Source organism: Neomonachus schauinslandi, chromosome 16 (genome assembly GCF_002201575.2).
Source record: "Neomonachus schauinslandi chromosome 16, ASM220157v2, whole genome shotgun sequence".
NCBI lineage: Eukaryota > Metazoa > Chordata > Mammalia > Carnivora > Phocidae > Neomonachus > Neomonachus schauinslandi.
Genome location: NC_058418.1, coordinates 31,177,197 through 31,191,591, shown reverse-complemented (window position 1 = coordinate 31,191,591; position 14,395 = coordinate 31,177,197). Strand labels below are relative to the sequence as shown.

Here is a 14,395-nt window from a genome sequence, read left to right as displayed (position 1 = left end):
AAGGCTTTGAGTCTTTGAGAATAACTTTACAAATCTAAAGGAGTACTATTATTAAAATACAGTTAATTCTCAGTTTTCCAGAGGAGTCTGGGAAGAGGTATTCTGTTTACTCGAATATTCTTATTAAGAGCCTATTTCTACCCACATACATAATTGTATTACCAATTTGCTTGGAATTAAATTGCTTTAACCCACTTAGCATTAAACACAGACACTTCTAAGAAGTAATTCTTAAAGCACCTCAAGATCAATAGACGTGTTAAATATCAGGGCCCTGCAGGTGCATCCGTGAATATTTTTTAAGGCTCCAGTATGGGTTAGTTGTGTAATATTACTGATGAAATCTCTAACTTTAAAAAAAAATCAGTTCTTAAAAACACATGAACTAGTACTCAAGATATTTAAAATGTGACCTTTAAGATGATGTACACAGGGCGCCTGGGTGGCTCAGTTGGTTAAGCGACTGCCTTCGGCTCAGGTCATGATCCTGGAGTCCCTGGATCGAGTCCCGCATCGGGCTCCCTGCTTGGCAGGGAGCCTGCTTCTGCCTCTGACCCTCTCCCCTCTCATGTGCTCTCTCTCTCTCATTCTGTCTGTCTCAAATAAATAAATAAAATCTTTAAAAAAAAAAGAAAAGATGATGTACACATTTTGAATATTCTTGGAGGTCTGCTTTTCTTAGGTACAGAGCATACGTGCACAAGTACAGACCTACGCTCTTTTTCCTGCTGTTACAGTTTACAGAATCCAGTGGATTATATTAAGATAAAGGTGTTTTTCAAAATCATATGGGATATTTTGAAATTTAAAAATGTAGGTGGTACAACTTCACATGCTTTTTAAAATCACTGAGTATAATTTTCAACTTAGTACATAAATTGTATTGCTTAATGTTAGAAATTGAAAAATCATGGGATGGAATGATATGAATCAAAGACCTTTGTCTCAGCCTATAAGGAGGCTTCCATGTAGAAATGGCAAAAAAAAAAAAAAAAAATCATCAGGTAAATACTCCCTCTTCCACTGAAAATGTGCCTTTAAAATGTCAACTATTGAATAAAAATTAAGAAATTCAATCATTCGTCAGGCTCTCGGTTCTACGCGATGCCAAAGTTTTGAGTACTTAACAAAGTCCAGAGTTTAGACTGGATTTTCTAGTGTCTCCACTAGTGACTGGGGTCACCTGTACAAATTTTATACAAATTCAGAAGAGAACAGAAGAGACATGTAGGTAACTTCAGGATGTTTTGCCCTATGCGGGCAGGAAGAGACTCGTAAGAGCAGATAATCCTTTGACCCGAGGAGCAAGAAAAATACTTAATACCACCCCAGCATGAGGTGACCATCTTGACTTTCATAAATATTTAGAATGAACTGACAAAAACAAGGGTAAGGCTCGGTTGCCCTTTCTACAACCATCCTGTGGAATAATAAACCTAATATTCTGAGACCTTAAAAGGCATCTTTGCTGCTTTCCCCTTTCTTGGCTAGATGCCTACGCTCATGCCTGACATATGAATGGGCTGATTCTAAAATGGGATCCTGATATTAATGTGCGGTTGCTAGCAGGAGCCTCATTCTGATATGACCATACCTGGCTAAGAAGCCCACCAGAGCAAGCTTACGTTTACAGGTCCCTAGAGGAAGGCGGATGTGGTCTCTATGCTTGGCTCCGTGCAGAATTATATGCACATGATGTTTCATAAATATTATATGATGGTGACGATGGTGAGCGCAGAGGCCAAACGCCAACCTCTCCTAATTTTCACTGGGGATTTCTCACCCGCAGCTGTGGGCTGTTAACAGGAGAATTAGACCAGTTCCGTAGTTAAACTTTCCTCTAAATGAGTCAAAAGAGGAAGGAAGAATTTATCTTCAAACTCGGGAGGACCCCCTAAAGTAGCCCTTGGAGAGAGAGGGAATGCACTGAGAGAGAAGCAGGAGGGATGGGAACCAATTAAATAGCAGGCTGGGGGCAGGTGTGGGGAGACTGAGCGCTTGCATATGCAGCCCTTCTGGCTGAGTCTTCTTCCCGCAGGATTCTGGATTCTGCCCAATAGAGCCAAACCACGGGCCATACACAATAAAGGGTCGACTGCCCTGGCTGGTGACCTTGGCTGCTTATTGGAATTACCTGGGGAGCTTTAAAAATGCTCATTTCCAGGCCCTGTCTCTAAAGATTCTTCTTTAACACATTTGGAGTGGGACTCGGTTGTCAATATTCCTAAGGAGCTCTCCCTGTGATTCTGAATCGCAGTCCGGACTGAGAACCACTGTAACAGTCAACAATATTTATATATCTTTATATATCTCTATATTCCTTTATATACCAAATAACTGATGACTGTGTGCTTTTCCCTTCCCCCCCCCCCTTCTTTGCTTACATTTCCTCTGTCTGCAGTTTTCCAAGAGGAACAACAACAACACAACATTCCTAGCTCTGAGGCAGGGCAAGACATGACAAGAGCCGGCCAACATGCACTGGGCATGCCTGATTTTGTATGAAGCACATGTAAGAATGATTGAGAGTGACATTTTGGACTACGGGCCCACCCTTCATTCCCCAATGCCCTGACCCTCTTTACAGATATATCAAAACAAAATAAATTTGCTGCATGCTTATTTGACTAGAGAAACAGGACTAAAGAATTCTGGAATTTTAGACCGTTGCTCTACCATTAAAAACATATATATATACTTCCCTTACGTGAAATTGCTTCTTTTCTCATTTCTGAACCTGTTTCTATACAGTTAAATAGGTTTCCAGGAAAACACTTTCTTTCTTTCTTTTCTTTTTCTTCCTTCCTTCCTTCCTCCCTTTCTTTCTTTTTCTCTTTCTTTCTTTCTTTCTTTCTTTCTTTCTTTCTTTCTTTTTCTCTCTCTCTCTCTTTCTTTCATTTTATATAATGGAAAGACCAGATGTGAAATTAAGAGAAAAACAGATTCTGAACTTCCCTCCTCCTCACCTTTTTAAAGGGAAAAATAGATCTCTTGAGGGCTTTCCAGGTTTTTTTCAAGATTTCATTCTCAATAACAACAAATTTCCTGTTCTTTGGAATTCACTCACCAAATAAGCAATGCCCTATTAAAATCTACTCCACGGAGGCTCTGCCCCATGCCCCCCCCATCACATATATATGTTCATATACATCCAGTATCTCAAAGAGCTGACATACAAACCACTCAGAACATTTTTCATTTAAAAAAAAAATGTTTTAATTAGACGCTAAAAGGCAGCCCCAGTTCAGAAGCATGCAGGGAGGTGTACGAGCTCGCCGGAAATGACAGCTCTGGGACAGGGTATCAGCCATAGTGAGGACTGCGTGGCGAGGCTTTCAGGAGTCCTGTCCTCGGGGAGGGCGCTGGCTTTAGGAATACATGGTCAGCTGCAGCCATTCCTGGAGGGACACTCGAACAAGGCCATCTGCATCTCTATCCAGGGATCTGAAGGCACGGAACATGCCATCCAGGCGGACCAGGCAGCTGATGAAATTGTTGAAATCCATGCTGCCATCCTCATCGGCATATCGGCGGACGATCATTTGGTAAAGTTGTTCATTTAGCTGGAAACCCGCTGCCTGCAGAGCCCCGAGCAGCTGAGAACTTCCCAGGGACCCAGACCGCTCCTTGTCATATTGCTTATAAACGCACTGCCACTTCTTGATGTTGTTCCAGAGGTACTTAAATTCTTCGAAGCCCAGCTTGCCAGTTGTGTCACTGTCCATCACAGACACAATGCTCCGGCAGGTGTCAAGGCTAAAGCCGTCAGTCTTCAGGTCCTTGTGCTTAGAAAGGACTTTGTTGAGAATATTCCTTAGGTCAGTGGCACCCACCTCCATGTCTGGTCCCGCCAGCTGGGCAAACTGTTGCCGAAACCGACGAACTTCCTCCCTTTCATTGGCCTCCACCTTGGTGAAATGCTGCTGAGTGGGAGGTGGTTCTGGGGTGTACTGAGCTCCTGCAGCCTCGCTGATGAAATTCACAATTCCTCCAACTATCCCTCCGATATTTCTTCCTCCCCCTCCTCCTCCTCTTCTCTGACCGCCTCCTCCAAGAAGGCCTCCAAGAGCCTCTCCAAGGCCTCGATCGGCCCCTTCCAATAAAGCCTTTGCAAGAAACATGATTTTGGCTTAACAAGCAAGTGTAAAAGCTGTTGATGTCTTGGAGATGGTGTGGAGAGAGCTGAAATGGAGCCTCATTAGCTTACAGGTGGAAGAACTGGCTTTTCTGTACCTGCTTAATGGCACCACGCCCCACGGTCCCCTCCTCCTGAAAGCCTGACTTCCATTAGGTCCTAGCACCCGCCAGTTTTTAGAGGGCCTCAATAAAACATTCGTGAGTTATTGTGTGTATGACGAATTACAAGAAATAATATTTTAAAATGTAATATATTAAAATACACATTTCTGTACATCACCGATTTCTCGGCTCCTGAAAGATGACATGCATTTTCCTAACCGGAGAAGCTAAATGACTCAAAGATATCAAGAATTTCTTTTCTAAGGAATATTTATTGTTAGCGCAGAATGGGATTCCTGGGCATGGGGAGGATATTTCCCTAGTCCCTTTCCTTTAGCAAAGATTCCCCAAATCCAGTGCTCTTAAGAAAAACTTGGAAGGGAGGGTTTTATGATGCAGGATCCCCAGGTCCCATCCTCAGAGATTCTGAAGCGATAGTCTGCTGTCGGGCTAAGGATCTACATTTTTTGGAATCATTTTTGGAGTGTAACAGACACATAGGAAACTGTACAAGTCACAACTGGAGAGCTCAGAGAAGTTCACGCACGGTACACACCTATATCCTAACAGCCAGATCAAGAGATAGAATATTCCCATACCCTAGAACCTCCTCCTGCTTTCTAGTTACTCTTCCCTCCCAAGGGTAACCATTATCTTGACATTGAATACCATCAGCTGAGTGCCACGCTGTAAATAAACGGAATCATACAGTATATACTTCTTTGTGTCTTGTTTTTAAAATTTGAATTAAAATTTCTAAAAACTGTGGTAAAATACACATAACATGGAATTTAACATCATAACAATTTTTAAGAGTTCAGTTCAGTGGCATTAGGTACATTCACATTATTTTGCAACCGCCACCACCGTCCACCCCCAGAAACTTTTTCATCTTCCCAAACTGAAGCTCTGTCCCCGTTAAACAGTAATTCCCCATTCCCTCCTCCTGCTAGGCCCTGGCAACCTCCATTCCACTTTCTGTCTCTATGAATCTGACTGCTCGAGGGACCTCATATCCGTGAAATCACATAGGATTTGTCCTTTTGTGATGGGCTTATTTCACCTAGGATAATGTGTTCAAGGTCCATCCATGTTATAGCAGGTGTTGGGATTTATTTCCTTTTTCAAAGCTAAATAATATTCCACTGTATGTATAAGAGACATTTGGTTTATCCACTTGTCCGTTGGTGGATGCTTGGGTTGCTTCTACCAGAACTGCCAGATCATACAGTAATTTGGTTTTTATTTTTATTTATTTATTTATTTTTTAAGGATTTTATTTATTTATTTGACAGAGAGAGACACAGTGAGAGAGGGAACACAAGCAGGGGGAGTGGGAGAGGGAGAAGCAGGCCTCCTGCGAAGTAGGGAGCCCAAAGTGGGGCTCGATCCCAGGACCCTGGGACCATGACCTGAGCCGAAGGCAGACGCTCAATGACTGAGCCTCCCAGGCGCCCCAGTAATTTGGTTTTTAATTTTTTGAAGAACCACCATACTGTTTTCCACAGTAGATATACTATTTTATATTTCTACCAACAGTGCACAGGGGTTCCAATTTCTCTATAGCATGGCCAACACTCCCTTCCTTCCTTCCTTCCTTCCCTCTCTCCCTCCCTTCCCTCCCTCCCTCTCTCCTTCCCTCCCTTCCTTCCTTTTCTCTCTCCCTTCCTCCCTCCCTCCCTCCCTCTCTCTCCCTCCCTGACAGTGACCATCCTAATGGGTATGATGTGGTAATATCTCATTATGCCTACTTCATAATGATTCAATCTCATTTGTTAGGTATCAGAACTTGGATTCAGTATTTAGGAGACAAAGGTGAATACATCAGGATTGCTGTGCTCAAGGATTGAGAACACCCACCGAAAATTAGTTGTAGTTATAACCTGATGTCTATATTCACATTTCTATTTTTTTTTTTAAGATTTTATCCATCCACTTGCCAGAGAGAAAGAGAAAGAGCACAAGCAGGGGGAGCAGGCAGAGGGAGAGGCGGGCTCCCCACTGAGCAGGGAGCCTGACATGAGACTTGATCCCAGGACTCTGGGATCATGACCTGAGCTGAAGGCAGATGCTTAACCGACTGAGCCACCCAGGCGTCTCTCACATTTCTACTATTAATACTAAACTATTACATTTGTGTATAGTATTCTTTGGCATTTAAGTTTCATAGAAGTCCTCTGAAAGACAAAGTATGTGTGATAAGGAAAGAAAAACTCAGGGAAGGTAAGCTACTGAGGAGAGGTAGTATGCTATATCATCAAGCACTGTGGGTGCCCAAAAGGGGAGCGATGAATTCTGCCAAGGAGAACATTGACCTACATAAGAGATAATGTGCAGGCCAAGCCAGAGTCCTCCGAACAGACAAGGGACGTGAAGGGATAGCACAGTAAAAATACAGAGGCGCTAAAGGATGTGTGGTCTTTAAGACACAGCCCAATGTGATGATGGGCCATTGCTGGGCAAGACAGCAGAGAAAGGCAGATCGGCAGAACAGACTCAGACTGGAAGGGGCTTTGAACTGCCACATGACGATCGGTCTGTCAGTGGGACTACCCAGGCTCAAATATGAAGTCAAAAGGAGATGAAATGTGAAATTATGTTGTACAATTTCTAGAACTGAACGACTGTTCTAGCTATTGTTTGGGAGAGAGCAGTAGCTGGGGACACTGCTCTGTTCAGGACACGGGAGCAACGTCTCCTTCTGCCACGCCCAGGGGTTTGTGTAAAACTTTCCAACCACTGGTTTTATGACACAATGACTCCAATAACTAGTCTCCTGGGCACAATGAAATGGCCTCTGTGAACACCAAAGGCCAAACGTCTTCCTTCACCACACAGAAGAAAGCGCCACAAAAGGACTGTCTTCCTTTAAGGGGATCACAGGGCCATCTGGCTTCAGACAGATGTAAACCCATTCATATGAGCTTCTCTCAGAGGAAATTACATGGGCTTTGTTTTTATAATATTGCAAATTAACTTGATAGCAACCACTGCCACATAAAACACGCCTCCTCATGCCCAGCTGAAGTGGTTTTCCCTGAGGTTTAAATCCAATTCCTCTCATTTATTTTCTATGAAGATGGAGGGCATTTGGCTAACAGTTTCTCATAAGCCATCCTAGAATAAAAGACTCTTATTAGATTAGCAAGCCTTTTCTTCTCTGGACTATTGAATCCCCCGAGGCTATTTATTAGAACATTAATAGCAACTTTGGTTGCCATCTGGGGGAACTCTACTGTCCGGATTGGGAGGGAAAAAGAGTAGGGGAAGAGGACACATCTGATAGAAAATTTAGCCTCCATTCGAGGGGGAAAAGTTACTGAATTAAAAAAAGTAAACAGAGAAACATGAATGTTATTAGCCACATTATTCATAATGACCTCAGTAGAAACAACCTGACCGTCTACCAGCTGGTGAGTAAACAAAATGCAATGTGCCCATATAATGGAGTACCTTTTGGCAAGCAAAGAGGACAAATTACTGATACATGCTCCAGCATGGATGAACTGCAAAAACATTATGAGAAGTTGACAGAAGCCAGACACACGAGACCATCTACTGTATGATTCCGTTACATGAAACGTCCAGAAAAGGCAAATCCACAGAGACAGAAAGTCTTTCTTCTAGACCAGGTCTAGAATCACACCAAAGGACTTAGAACTGTCATGGTTGCCTAGGGCTGGGAGATAGCTGGTGACGGGAACTAACACTTGATGCCACCAGGAGACTCAGTGGGGTAATGGAAATGTTCTCAAGCTGATTTATGGGGATGGTTGCACAACTTGGCAAATTTACTCAAAAAATCATTGAATCGTAGGCTTGAAATGGGTGAGCAATAGGATATGTAAAAAATGCCCTAAGAACCCATATATATGTATAAAGTAAATGTATAAAGAAGCCCATATACATATATGGTCAACAGTGACAGTTTGAAGTAAAAAGGATACTGACGAGCTGTTCTAGTCTCAGTCCTGCAACTAACCAGCTGTGTAGCCTTGAGCACATCACTTCTCTCAGGCTGGCCACCTTCTGCAAAATGAGGAAGGTGGGCAGTTGGACGCGAAAGGTCCTGTTAGCTCTAGAATTCGGGGAGTCTAGATCCTCACATGCTCTGAAATGGTAGCAGCAGCATCATTCTTGCCTTACGTTTCTTTTCCTTCTCAGGCCCAAGTGTTTTCATGCTATATGTTGATTTAATTTAACCTTCCTTTTTCTTGGGTCTGGTTCCACCACTTTTAAGGACATATTTACCCTTATCACCGCTTTGACATATTGTCTGGTTTTCACAAGTATTCCTGGTGGCACCCTATGCTCCTCCAAACAGAATGCCAAGGTGGGGGTGCTAAACCCAGAAGGACATACAGCTCCCACTTGCAGCAAAGCCTTTCTGTCAAGGGGGGCTTTCACCCAACTGCGCCATGATCTGGACCAGACCTTCCTAATTTATTGATGAGGATGTCATGTTGGATGAAATCAAAAGCCTTTCTAGAGCCCATATAGATAATATCTATTTCTTCTTCTTTATCATCTTGGACCGTCACTCTGTCATAGGAGGAAATTAAATTGTCTGACACAATTTGCTCTTTACAAAGCTCTGTTCTTTACTTCCTTATGCTCATGGAGGAGGCCAGTGATTGCTCACTTGTGCTTATAAAAAAAAAAAAAGTTAAGCTTTAACTCATGCAGCCTCCTTTCTGTTCCTTCTAAGCATCTCCTAGGTATACCTGCATGGAGGAGCCAAAAACAAAGCGTATAATTCTCACCCTTAAGTGGAGATTTCTAATGTAACAACACTCGGAGAGAGAAAATACTGTAATGTATTGAATGGAGGAGCTAAGCCAGCCTGAGACATGGACAGGGAAATGGTCAGACACATAGGACCACCAAACATTTAGGACAACTTGTATGACGGCATAGAGTGAAGGTTATAGCCTTTTTCTGTTAATTGCCTCATATAAGTTCTGGATAGATTTCACATAACAAATCCTGATTAACTGAGATTGCAATCAACAGTTCTTTTCACATGAACTACGAAATACAATATTACAAATCAAACCTGAACTGGAAATTTAAAGGATAGAAGACTTCACTGTTGGTTAGTGTTCACCTCTGCCACTGTAGATAGAAAGCTGGTTTAAGGACTGACAGATGGACTGCAGTCAGTCCTTAGAGTGACCACTGTTAATCTGTAGGATACCCCACATCTGATTCAAAAGCGATCCTCTGAATCTTTATTCTTGTCTGCTCTGTTTGCCTCTTGCTGATGCCCTGCCTCGGTCCTACTAGTGATATACTATTTGTCTTTACAAATGAGAGAGACTGGTTTCTAACTCCTCAGCTATCTATAGTTTAGCACGAGCTCATTGCCTTTTTTATCAATAACATTGCAAAACAGACCATCACCTGATAAAATTTAGATAGGTGGTTATTCTTTCCATTATGTGAAATAATTTTGAAAACTGTCATGATTTTCCCCCTTTCAGCCTTCCAACGGGTACTTAGTTCTTCTGGCATTTACCACATCCTTTGTTTAACTATTAGGCAGGAAAAGTGTGTGTGTACTTTAGCACTTTGACAATCCAGCATTTTCGGCTATTGTAAACTTCTGTAGATCTTTTATTACTGTTTCACATTATGTGGAATGAATGCGTCTCTTTATCCTGAGTTCTTTCCTGTCTGCCTGGTTCTTGGTATTCGTTCCAGCTTTAAATCCTGAGTGCCAACAATAACAAGCATCTTTGCTTGCCCCTTCCTGTTGGAGAAGGTAGGGTGCTAGAGCGTGCAGATTTTCTGCTCATGCTGAGAGTCGGGACAGGGCACTTTCATGGCTTAGGTGACTGCGGGTAAACAGAGAAATCTTTCTGTGTGGGATAAGATGAACTTTTGTCTTTGGTTGTACAAGCTGCCCTGAAAGTTTGGGACCAATCGTGCTGCGAAGTAAAAAATATTTACTATCTGGCTCTTTACAGAAAAAGTCTGCTGACTCCTGAAATATGGCTTGGCCACCAGTGCCTATGCATACTGTGGTGGGGATGGGCGTTGATGAAATATTAAGCTGAGTCTATCAGGAGATGCATTTAGAAGTGATGGGACTTGCCACCAGTAAGGGGCAAGAGGCAGATAACGTGGTGCCTAGTCCAGCCAGCAACAGGAGTGAGCTGCGTCCTGAAATATTTGAGGACTCTGTCTTAGAGGTACATCAGAGACTGCTGGTGGGGCAGCATGCGGCTCTGCTCAGGAACACGGCGCTGAGCGAGGGCACAATGAATAGGCGTGCTGTTTACGGACATTCTGAGACATGGTTAGAACTGTAAAAATGACTGTGTTATAATGACTTTGGTTTAGACAGCGTTGTTTCTTAATCCCATTAAGGATACTTCAATCCCTTCTGGAGTGCTGGCAAAAAATCTAGTATTTAAAACTGAATTAATAATATAAAAAATGTCAAGACACCACTGTTTTAAACTATTGTCTCAGCCTTCAACTCTGACTCGTCTGGACATCTGACCAATCCAAACTCGTCCGACGCGGAGAGTTCAAGATACATTCGTAAAAAATAAAGAAGCTAAATTCAATGCAAAGATGAAAAAGTTCCTTTTTCTTTTTCAGAGAGATAAGACCTCTCCAAAGAAATGATCCTAAACTAGTGAACTACGCCATGTTTTGGATGTTGGACGCCATGTTTCTGTCAGATCTTACTTGTCACTAGATCCGCCGAGAGTCTGAAGGGACATGTCAGGTTGTCAGCAGAAGCTGAGGAGACAGTGTATTTTTTAGGGACAAACTGAGCCAAGACCATTACGAAGTCTTTATAGACCAGCCAAGAATGTACATGGGAAGAAAGAGTAAGGGAATGTGGAGAGATCTTCAGGTGTTTTCCCCATCCCCCAAATCCCGACACAGCCTCATTAGACTTGGGGGAACACAGAGAGGCTGAGGACAACTGTCTGCGCTGCAAAAATTTACAGCTGCTGGAAGAGCCACAGGAACACCCCGCCCTTTCTCGTTCTCACCCTTCCTCCCCGACCCCTCATTAAGCATTGAGTTGAGCAAGATAAGCTACTCCGAGAGAAACAAACTGTGGCATTACTGAACTTCTTGTGTTTCCCATGGAACATTCCCCAGCTAAATGACTTAAAGAGACTGAGAAAACAAGCCTAGCCTGGGAGTTAAGTGGGTATGTGCCTGGGGCGTGGCAACAACTGCATAATTCGCCTTCTCAAAACAAAGCAAATCTTCACAGGCGCAGACATGCAGATACATTGGAGACGAAAAAGGAGAGAAAGACAGACAAAGACAGAAGGAGGAAAGAGGGAAAAAGAAAGGAAGGAGAAAGGAAAGAAGGAGAGAAAGGAAGGTCCTCTGCGTTAGTCCCTAATTCTCCGGGCTATTTTCTCTACCTTCCAGTATGTTGGGGATCAAAAGAAAAGTGCTGGAAAGACCATCTCATGGTCTCGAGTGAAAGCCAAGTCACACTCTACAAAGAAGTGACAAACACTCATGGTTGTAAGTGATGTGTGAGCCAATGGAAGCCGTCCATGCGGAAATGTGATTGGCCAACTTGGCTGCCGAGGCTCGCTGTATCCTCTAGTTCAGAGTGAGTCAACCCGGCTAACTGGGGGTGATTTTAATCCTTGTACTCTCCCTTCCCCGCTTCCAAATCTTCCCATCCTTAAGAGTGCTAGAGAAACGACGGGGGTCATCAGTCACCAATAGACAGAACGGGTGTCCTAACATTCCTGGAATTGCTAGCGATGACACTTTGACACCTGAAAAGGGAGGGCAACCTCCATAGATAGTATTTCTAATGTTGATGGAAAATCCTGATGAGCCCAAAGTCTAAGATGCTCTAAGTTTCCTCCTCGGTTCCTGTTTCATGTCCCATTTCCCCCACCTCCTGTCCTTATTTGTCTATCCCTGCCATATTCCTTCCTGTCACCAAGTTCGTATTTATAGAATCTTCATTTAAAATTACTTGCCTGGCTTCTAGAGCCAAGAAGGGAAGATGCGACAGCATAAAGCTCACAGAGAGACTGGTAGTACAGTACAAGTAAGAAGTGCTTCTATTTTCCCAACTTGTGTGGTTATAGCCAATAATTTACTTCTCCTTTCTCCTAAATCTTCATTACACTTTCTAGTAGTACGACTGCAGTGGTACATGATTATTTCATGGACAAGGGAAGGTGATCTGAGTGCTGCAAGCCAGCCAAGAACAGGGGACTGGGCACTACAGAGAGAAGAAGATGGCTTCACTTCATCAGGTGGCAGGATGGTTCATCTTAGAGGTCACAGAATGAGTCATTAGGATCGTGAGTGTGCTCTGGGTAAGGAGAAAAAGAAGCCCTGTCCTGGTGTCTGTCATCAAGCTATAATTTCTTTGCAAAATATCTTTTCCCAGCGGTCCATAGAGAACCGGGACTTCTGGAGCCAGCCAGGATGGAAAAAGCCCAGCCCATCTCTCCTTCCGATTACAATTAAAAACGCTAATCAAAATACAAAAGGCAACCACCTCTGGACAAAATGCCGAAGCAGGAGGATTGGTGAAGAGAGCCAAAACTAAAAAACAATCAGTAAGGCAGGATAATCACGGAGGACCTGAGGCCGTAGGACACCATCACTGAACTGTTGAAAGGGAAGAACTCTCAAGTCAATTCTATTCACAACAAATATATCCTTTAGGAATGAATGCAAAATAAAGTCACTCTCAGATAAGACAATAACAAGATCACAATCCTAAGTCTGTACCCCAGTGAAACGAAAGCCTAGATTTACACAAAAATCTATACAGGAATATTCATAGTTTGTATTCGTCGTTGCCCCAAATTGGAAACAAACCAAAATGCTCCTCAACTAGAGACTGGATACACCAAGAATGGGGTGTCCATACAATGGAATGCCACTCAGCAAGAAAAGGGAACACATTATTGATACGTGCAACAACATGGCCGAATCTCAGATGCATTATGCCAAGTGAAAGAAGCCAAACTCAGGAAGATATACACTATCTGATTTCATTTAGATGGCATCTAGAAAAGGCAAAGCTAGAGAGGGAGTGGTTGCTGGGGGTTAAGGGTAGGGCAAGGATTTGACTACAAAGGGATGGCTACACGGGATGCTTTTTTGCAACTGTTTTGTATCTTGAATGGAGTGGTATTTACATGCTTCAGTGCATTTATGAACACTCGTAAAACTGTCACCGAAAGAGTAAACTTTACTGTCAATTTTATATGTAAAAAAAACCCACCACATTAAAAATCAAGAACTTGAAATCTTGATACATTTTTCCTAAGGAAACTTTCTGACAGTTCAGTTATCTGCCTGTACTTACATATTCATAAATGGCGAACAGTCAAGCTTTAACTGAAACCTTGTCATAAAAGGTTACTTGAAAATAAAATCTACTTTGTCCTCACATATTTTGGGGGAAGTCCAGAAGCCTTCAGGATAGAATAGTACCACCCCTGTCATCAATGAATGAATTTTGACATAAAGATTTAAGTTCTTGCCAGTTACAGAAGCCTTTCCAATTCTATATAACAAACATGGTTTTATGGTTGCAATATTTATTTCTGACCTGGTATTTAAAATAACTCGATACCATCATAATTGTTGCAACACACACACACACACACACACACAATTATATTACTACTACTACTACTACAGGGGAAAAACCAGATCATGAAATTAAACCTGGGCTTGGTCTTGCTTCCGCTAATAGTCACCTGCCAACTCTTCTAATGCCATACTGATTTATGCTCCGTGGAGACCAGCAGAGTAAAGATGTTTGCGTGCTAGAGATGACGTTTTAACGTACCCTGTCAAAGAGTGCGAAGAGTTGTCTCAGGACATCTGAAACAGGCAGCTTCAAATACTCCGCAAATTCTTCAATTCCGATTCTCCCTCCTTTTGAAGAGCTTGCAATTATTGCGTATTCATCCAACTGCTTACGAATACCATCCCAGTCTAACCTAAACAAAGAAACATAAATACGTGTTGTCAGCCCTTTACAATCCACATGGACATTTTGTGAACGGTGTTTTATTCATTTGTCTGAGGGAACAATATTTTAAGTGTTACATCTGAAAATAAGAATAAAATGGGTATTTTAGAGTACTTATGGAATGTGTACACAGGCTTCTGACTTTTTTGAAGG

General features: G+C 42.6%; 2 protein-coding genes across 4 annotated transcripts in view; both read right to left on the bottom strand.

Moving 5' to 3' along the window:
- The window catches only part of LPCAT2 (lysophosphatidylcholine acyltransferase 2), a 66,542-nt gene that overhangs the window by 13,687 nt on the left and 38,460 nt on the right, over positions 1 to 14,395 (bottom strand). For all 3 annotated transcript variants that reach the window (XM_044922187.1, XM_044922188.1, XM_044922189.1), the window contains exon 11: positions 14,057 to 14,210. In XM_044922187.1, the coding sequence (XP_044778122.1) occupies positions 14,057 to 14,210 (154 nt within the window). The remainder of the gene's footprint in view (positions 1 to 14,056; positions 14,211 to 14,395) is intronic.
- On the bottom strand, positions 3,198 to 4,203 carry CAPNS2 (calpain small subunit 2). Its single transcript, XM_021705818.1, has one exon. It carries the CDS (start codon positions 4,119 to 4,121, stop codon positions 3,369 to 3,371), a length of 753 nt encoding a protein of 250 aa, XP_021561493.1. The 5' UTR covers positions 4,122 to 4,203; the 3' UTR covers positions 3,198 to 3,368.

Excerpts from the sequence above, each read along its gene's own strand:
- CAPNS2 (XM_021705818.1), bottom strand. The coding sequence starts at position 4,121 with ATGTTTCTTGCAAAGGCTTTATTGGAAGGGGCCGATCGAGGCCTTGGA.